Genomic DNA, 8,387 nt, shown 5'->3' with positions numbered 1-8,387 from the left:
AATTCTCAGTTCTAACCCTTATCCATAACCAAGGACCCAGTGTAGACTGCTGAGTCCCACTTGTGTCTTATCCAACTTCTGAGTTGGTCTAGGTGTCAAACCCTGTGTTCTAGCTCAACCTGCTGTATCACCACAAGACACCAAATAAAGAAGTCTACATGTCCAAGTCTAATTTTTTTTAAACTCAAAAACAGTATGACAAGTCAAGCCAGAATATTCTCCATCCCCCAAAAGCAGAATTGCCTAGATGAACTTCATAACATAAAACTTAAAAGAACCATCCCAACATTCATTAAATAATCCAAAGAGTTTAAATATGACACAAACACACAGCTCTATGAATTTAAAGAAAATTATTTGAAAAGAAATAAATGTTTGGACGATGTTCAAAAACAAAACATAAGTGCTATACCCACTCCAGTAGTGACTCGAGTGACAGGCCTAGAAACCTGAACACAATTCCGAGGTGAAAAGTTCATGGAAACTTAGTCTCCTGGAACCGTGGCATCCTGTATAGCGAATGCTCCAAACTTGTCTTTGCGAATGGATCTGTGTGCTTTCTTTCAGTATTGTTTTATTATAGGTGCCTCCAAGAAATGACTTGCCCAATACCTAAGCAAAATTGAGCTTTGTGTCCAGGCCTTCACCAATGCCCTAGGTAGTCCTTGAGCCAACCCTGAGCTTGGAATTCAGTAAGAATGTTACCTATTCAGTAACATTCAGAATTGCCTCTAATATTGTAAGAGAGATAGAGGAACTAGAATATTGCATTATTCATGACGCGGTTAGCTAGAGCAGAACTGCCAAATTAGAACCATGGCTTGGGCATGAAAGCCCTTACCCCAGGAGTGTAAAGATCTTACACCTGGCTTCTAAGAATATGACTGACCTTAGATAGAGCTGACTTTGTCTCAGTTGTTTTATTGCCCAGTTCCTGCCAGTCTTTATGTTTGCATTCTTCTATTTTGTGTAAGAGTCATTAAGCATCCAGTAACCTCATTGTACCTTGCCAATGTGTCACCTAACTTCCCTATTTTCTTCTGTATTAAAAGTTTGATGCTCGATTTGACAAATTACATTCAGATATACACTCTCTCTGTGTCCGTGTCTGTTCATCACCCATCTTCACAAACTCCTTGCTTGCCTGTAACCACCAGAACCCAAGTTTTGACTGTGGATCGAGGACCCAAATGAGCTCCGTCTGCAGCACATAAGGATAAAATAAATGATGAAGACATTCCAGGATTCTAAAACCCAATTCAACAGAAAGATAAAAATATTTAAGACTGCCAAACAGATTTCCAGAGTGTTTGTACCAGCTTGCAATCCCACCAGCAGTGAAGGAGTGTTCCTCTTTCTACACATCCATGCCAGCATCCACTGTCAGCTGAGTTTTTGATCTTAGCCATTCTGACTGGTGTGAGGTGGAATCTCAGGGTTGTTTTGATTTGCATTTTCCTGATAATTAAGGATGTTGAACTTTTTTTTAGGTACTTCTTAGCCATTCGGTATTCCTCAGTTGAGAATTCTTGGTTTAGCTCTGTACTCCATTTTTAATAGGGTTATTTGGTTTTCTGGAGTCCAACTTCTTCAGTTCTTTATATATATTGAATATTAGCCCCCTATGGGATTTAGGATTGGTAAAGATCTTTTCCTAATCTGTTGGTTGCCATTTGTTTTATTGACAGTGTCCTTTGCTTTATAGAAGCTTTGGACATAGTTCTACTGGAAGATCTAGCAATACTATTTCTGGGCATATACCCAAAAGAAGCTCCAACTTCTAATAAGGACACATGCTTCACTATGATCATAGCATCCTTATTTATAATAGCAAGAAGCTGGAAAGAACCCAGATGTCCCTCAACAGAGGAATGGATACAGAAAATGTGGTATATTTACACAATGGAGTACTACTCAGCTATTAAAAACAATGATTTCATGAAATTCTTAGACAAATGGGTGGATCTGGAGGATATCATCCTAAGTGAGGTAACCCAATCACAAAAGAACAGACATGATATGCACTCACTGATAAGTGGATATTAGCCCAGAAGCTCAGAATACCCAAGATACAATTTGCAAAACACATGAAACTCAAGAATAAGGAAGGCCAAAGTGTGGACACTTTGGTCCTTCTTAGAAGGGAGAACAAAATACCCATGGAAGGAGTTACAGAGACAAAGTTCGGAGCAGAGACTGAAGGCATGACCATCCAGAGACTTCCCAACCTGGGGATTCATCCCATAAACAACCACCAAACCCAGACACTATAGCAGATGCCAACAAGAGCTTGCTGACAGGAGTCTGATATAGCTGTCTCCTAAAAGTGCCTCTATCAGTGGCTGACAAATACAGAAGTGGATGCTCACAGCCATCCATTGGAAGAAGCACAAGGTTCCCAATGAAGGAATTAGAGAAAGTACCCAAGGAGCTGAAGGCGTTTATGAACTAACCAGTAACCCCAGAGCTCCCTGGGACTAAAGAACCCATCAAAGAAAACACATGGAGAGACTCATGGCTCTAGCTGCATATGTAACTGAGGATGGCCTAGTCGGTCATCAAGGGGAGGAGAGGCCCCTGGTCCTGTGTAGGTTCTATGCCCCAATATAGGGGGAATGCCTGGAGCAGGAAGCAGGAATGAGTGGGTTGGGGAGCAGGGGGAGGGGAGGAAAGGAGAGGGGATTTTTCAGAGGGGAAACTAGGTAAGGAGATAACATTTGAAATGTAAATAAAGAAAATATCTAATTAAAAAAAAGAGAGAAATATTAAAGACAACTCAAGCTGAAATGAGGATGAAATTAAAAGGCTTAATAAGCCACTGAGGAAACTCAGGGGAAGCTTTACAAATACAGTGTATCAATAGAATATAGAAAATCAGGGCTCAAAGATCAAGCAAGGAATATGGAAAACACTTTTCAAACACAAGAAAGGAACATGCAGGAACTGTACTACACCATAAAAAGGCTGAATGTTGATAAAGCTTGAGAAAAAGCTTGACCATTACATGTGCCAACTGCTCTTCCAGAGGACCTGGGTTCAATTCCAAGCACCCACATAGTGGCTCACAGTCAGCTGTAACTATATTTTTAGGGGATCTGACATCATCTCCAGCGTCTTTGGATACCAGACACATGTTCTGTGTAGGCAAACATGTAGGTAAAATACACATACACACAAAACTAAGAAGAAGAAGAAGAAGGAGGAGGAGGGGGGGGGGGCGGGCAGTGGTGGCGCACGCTTTTAATCCCAGCACTTGGGAGGCAGAGGCAAGTGGATTTCTGAGTACAAGGCCAGCCTGGTCTACAGAGTGAGTTCCAGGACAGCCAGGGCAACACAGAGAAACTCTGTCTCGAAAAACAGACAAACAAATAAAAAACAAACAAACAAACAAAAGAATAAGAATAGCAACAATAGTGATAATGACGGCGATGATGATGATAAAATTTGAAAAACCACATCTCCAATTATAGGCATGGACAAAGGAGAAGAATCTCAGGACAATGGCATATTTCAATTTTCTTACATATGTTGAGACTTGCATTATGTCTGAGTATGTGGTCAGTTCTGATGAAAGTTCCTTGAGGTTCTGAGAAGAAGACATACTCTTCTGTGTTTGGGTGAAATAGTCCCTAGTCCTCTGTTAGGTTCATTTAGTTTATGATGTCAGCTAGCTTCAACATTTGTCTCTAGAGTTTTTGTCATGATGATTTGTCTATTGGTGAAAATGCAGTACTGAACCCTCCCACTGTCAGTGTGTGGGGGCCAATACATGATTTAAGCTCTAGTACTGTTTCTTTTGTGAACTTGAGTGCCCTTTTTTGTGGTTGCATAGATGCTAAGAATTGCAATGACCTCTTGGTGGATTTTTCCTTTGATGAGTATATAGTATCCTTCCAAATCTCTTCTGAGTAGTTTTGGTTTGATGTCTATTTAGTCGGATATTAAAATGGCTACAGCGGCTTACTTCTTAGGTCCATTTGCATGGAATATATCTTTCCATCCTTTTATGCTTAGGGGATGTATGTCCGTGGTGTGCTACTTGGAAGCATCAGAAGGATCGGTCCTGTTTTTTAACCTGTTTGATCAGTGTGTGTTTCTATTGGGGAATTGAAACCACTTGGTATTGAGAGTTATAAATGAGCAGTGTTTTTTGGTTCCCTGTTTTTGTTTTGGTTGTGGGTTTCTCTCCCCTTTCTTTTAATTTGCTGGTCTGATATTATTTATTCCTGGGTTTCATTGGGTTATCCTCTTTAAGAGGTTATCTTCTTTAAGTTGAAATTTTCCTTCTACCAACTTCTGGAGAGCTGGATTTGTAGATAGATGATGTTTAATTTGTTTTTTTATTGATATTGAAACTTTTGTTGAATATAGTACTCTGGATGGCATCTGTAGTCTCTTAGAATTTTTAGGACATTGGTCCAGAGCCTTCTTTTTTTTTTTATAGAGACTTCATTAAGAAGTCAGGTGTTATTTTAATATGCCTGCCTTTATATGTTATTTCCTTTTATATGACTCTTTCCCTTGTGCCTCTTAATATTCTTTCCTTGTTTTGTGTATTAAGTATTCTGATTATTATATAACATGACGTTTTTTTTCTGAACCATTATATTTGGCATACTGTTTGTCCCTTGTACTTTGATAGGTACCTCTTTTTGGAATTATGGATTTTAATTATGTGATGTTGAATTTTTTTTCTATACCTTTGACTAGGTTTTTTCTCCTTCCTTGATTCGTACTGTTCATATATTTGGTCTTTTCAAAGTATCCTAGATTTCCTGGATGTTGTGTGCCTGCACATTTTAAAATGTAACATCTTCTTGGACCAAGGTATCCATGTCTTCTGTCATGTCTCACATGGCTGGGATTCTTTCTTCCATCTCTTATACTTTCTTGATGAGATTTGTCTCTTAGATTCCTGTTTAGGTTTCTAATTGTTTTGTTTCAAGTTTCCCCTCAGTTTTTGTTTTCTTTATTGATTCTACTTCCACTTTAAAGTCCTGAACTGTTTTTTTATTTCATCCTATTATTTGTTTGTGTTTTCATATATTTCTTTAAGGAATTTATTCATTTTCTCCTGCAAGATCTCTACATATTTATAAAGCTGCTTCTGAAGCCCTTGTCTTGACTTCAATTATATTGCATTTCTCAGAGCCTACTGATATAGAGTATCTGGGCTTTAATGAAGACATATAATAGTGACTTTTATTGATTGTTGTTATACTGGAACCTAGGCATCTGAGTTTTGGGTCACTATAATTCTCGGTGGTTATATCCAGTCTTGTCTTCATTGGATTGAAGAAGTATAGCAAAGTAAAAACAAAATTCTAGGCCTTTAGGCCCAAGTTTGGGAATGTAGCCTCTGTGGCTCAGTGCTCCGAGGTGTGCTGGTCATAAAACAGATAGCGACATTCCTTCCTCCACCCACCTGCTTCCTGGGTTCAAAGAGTGTTCATTCAAAGAATGGCACCCTGACCATTACTGGAACCAGCAATGCAAATGTGCTATTGTTAGGGGCTCTTAGATTGTTAGGGGCTCTTAGAAACTGTCTTGAGAGATAACTTGACACTTGTGACTTTGCACTTCCTTGTGACTCTTAACTGGTATTTTTAGTATTTTCCAACAACGCCCTCCCCACCTCCTTGAGTTGCGATTTCTTCCTTTAAATACCCCCTTATCCAGCTACTGGGGGTGCCACGGTCCTCTACCCCTGCGTGGTGTATGACCATGGGCCCGAGAGCGCTCTTGAATAAAAATCCTCTTGCAATTTGCAGCAAGACCATTTCTTGTGGGTGACTTTGGGGTGTCGCCTCTGCTGAGTCAGAACTTGGGGGAGTCCTCAAGTTGTGGGTCTTTCAGGATGTGTGTTCTTATTCTGTTCCTCTGTTTCTGCTGCCCTCTCTGGTCCTTAAAAGAGTGTAGTGGGTGTTGGTTGCCTGGTAAGGAATGCTTCTGTCATCCTGCCCACTGCAGATACCAGAGTTCCAGAAATAATGTGTTTCTTAGTATTAGAGATTGACTCTTAGGCATGGAAATGGGCTAGAATGGTAGAGTGAGGGGATCCATAGTAGAAAAGAAATCAGAATGTGACATTAGGGTCTGCATAGTTTTTTGAGAATGAGGGCAAATAAGGATTGGCCAAGCCGGTCGTCTAGTACAAGCCTGGGGATGAGACAGGGGTGTTGGATTTAGAGAAAGAGGAAGAACATTGAAAATTTGAAGATCACTTACCCGCTCCAGCTTTCTCCTTTCTTTCCTACCCATATTTCTTTTTTCTTTCTTTCTTTAGTTCATTCAAATATATATTGAGCAACTGAGGATGGAAAGGTATTAAAACATGATCAAATAAGTAAGGCATATGCAAGGTAGTAGAAAGCAGTTAAATTTTGTGCATCACAAGAGTGAAAGAAAGATGCTTTAGGAAAACAAGCGATTGCTTCCAGTGTGCATGGGAAGAATGGATGACCAATCAGGAAGGAGGTTGAGATTAAAATATAAAGCTTCATTCAGTCTAGATTGTTGATGATACTCAATGTGGATTATATTTGTTTCTCATTTCCCTTTCCCCACCCTTTGGCTTAATTTACCAGTAGTGAAAAAAAATTTACCAGTAGTGCCCAGAAATGTTTAATGTGTTTTTTCTGTACTTGCTTGCATTTTTGCCTTAATATCTTCTACAGATCTAAATTCTTTTGGTATTTTAAGAGTTTTTGAAGGACACTTGAACTTTTAGTTTTGGTGTTGATGATTTTAAGTCTTTTCCATTCTGGTTTGGTTTTTATGCATTTTTGGCTGGGGAATCTCATACAATTTTCTTCACAGGGACTTTTTATCCAATTTTCTCATCATCAAAATCATCATCTTCTTCCCCATCATTCTCATCTATGTTGTTACAAATACCTGTGTGACTTTAAATGGGCTGCCTCTATAGTTCATTGTTTCTGTCTCTACAATGTGTCGTCTTTTACCCCTGGCCCTAAACTGACCATTCTTAATGATAACTGGTGTTCATTTTCAACCCTATCCACTTTAAAGTAATTATCTTAGTCATCCTTTAGTTCACAACCAAAGAAGTAGTTCTGAGGCCTAAGAGCTTTCATGTCCATGTCCGTCAAGTGTTCCATGAGGTAGAGGCACGCACTTTGGTGTGAGAGATGCTGGCTGGAAAAGTTGCCTACTGCTCCTCAGGACAGACAAACAGAGAGAATCATGCCACAACCCCATATTTCTTTAATAGAAATCTTGAAATATGAAAGTCTGTGGCCCTCTGATATCATGTCCTTCCATAATATTAGTTAGGCATTATCTAAATGCCACTGTTCCTGGCATATTTGTCCCTCTATGTCAGGCTGGAGGTGACAAGCAACAATCTGAAGATAATGACTTACATATGGAGGTAAAGACAACTGAACATGTCATTGTTTTCATAGCTTTACTGTGAAATCACTGTGACCTTGAGTGAAGAAACATTGATGTCCTAAGGTTTTAGTTTCCTGTATAAAAATCCAGCAGTACTGTCATCTACTTTCTGTTCTGCTCTGACCATTTGTATGATTTTCATTAACCAGAGAATTACTGGGGCACACAGTACAGACTGTGGGGAAAACAGGGTGATGCAAAAGTAGATGATCAGAAGTCAGACTTCCTTTTGCTTCTCAGAGTTTGTGCTCAGGTCCCCCTGTGGTTTCTGTCACTGTGTCACTCAAAGCACAGTAGTACACAGCGGAGTCTGACTCCTGCACTGAGGCTTTCTGCAAGTGGAAGGACGTGGTCTCCTTATCATATGTAGCTTCAAAACCTCTGCTGCTTCCCTTGTTGTTGGCTTTTGTGACTTTCAAAAGGAGCTGTGGACCTTCTCCAGGATATTGGACATACCAGAAAAGAGGTGAGTACCATGTGGTTGAATAAGTACAGTTTATAAATAGGAAGTCGTCTTCTGAGAGGGTCATTTGACCTTGCATCTGGGTCACTGAGTCTCCATGGGTCCTCCCTGGAAGAAGAAGAGAATAATTGTGTCACATTAAGGACAAATTTCATAGATGGTTAAATATATTCTAACATCATAGAAGACTTCAAATTTTAAGTCACTTCACTTACCAAACACGAACAGCATCACAGTCACTAAAGCTGGAGAATAGTTCATCTGTCACCTGTGTGATCCTCTTAACTCTTCACATAAAGAAATGACAAATGACATCAAATGATGAATTATGAAGCTTAGAAAACTCCACCCCCTAGTGGACAGAGACTAAACTAAGGTCTATTGCACAGGTCCCAGAAGTCAGAAATGTGCTCCAGTACTCAAAACCATTTGTAAGGCACATGTTAGATCTCTGAGGTCCCTTATTAATCTGAAGAGCATAAACAGTGGCCGTTAACATATTCACTGC

General features: G+C 39.6%; 1 gene segment (V, D, J or C); it reads right to left on the bottom strand.

The window, feature by feature from the left end:
* Nucleotides 1–7,652: 7,652 nt before the first annotated feature.
* On the bottom strand, nucleotides 7,653–8,140 carry LOC110309722 (T cell receptor alpha variable 9-2-like). The segment is given in 2 exon segments: nucleotides 7,653–7,987; nucleotides 8,095–8,140. Coding segments are annotated over 2 exon segments (381 nt in total).
* Between the last annotated feature and the right edge of the window lie 247 nt (nucleotides 8,141–8,387).

The sequence above is a fragment of the Mus caroli genome, unplaced genomic scaffold, assembly GCF_978045245.1.
Source record: "Mus caroli unplaced genomic scaffold, Mus_caroli_1 scaffold_12, whole genome shotgun sequence".
In the NCBI taxonomy this organism is placed as follows: domain Eukaryota; kingdom Metazoa; phylum Chordata; class Mammalia; order Rodentia; family Muridae; genus Mus; species Mus caroli.
This window is presented reverse-complemented; position numbering and strand designations above follow the sequence as displayed.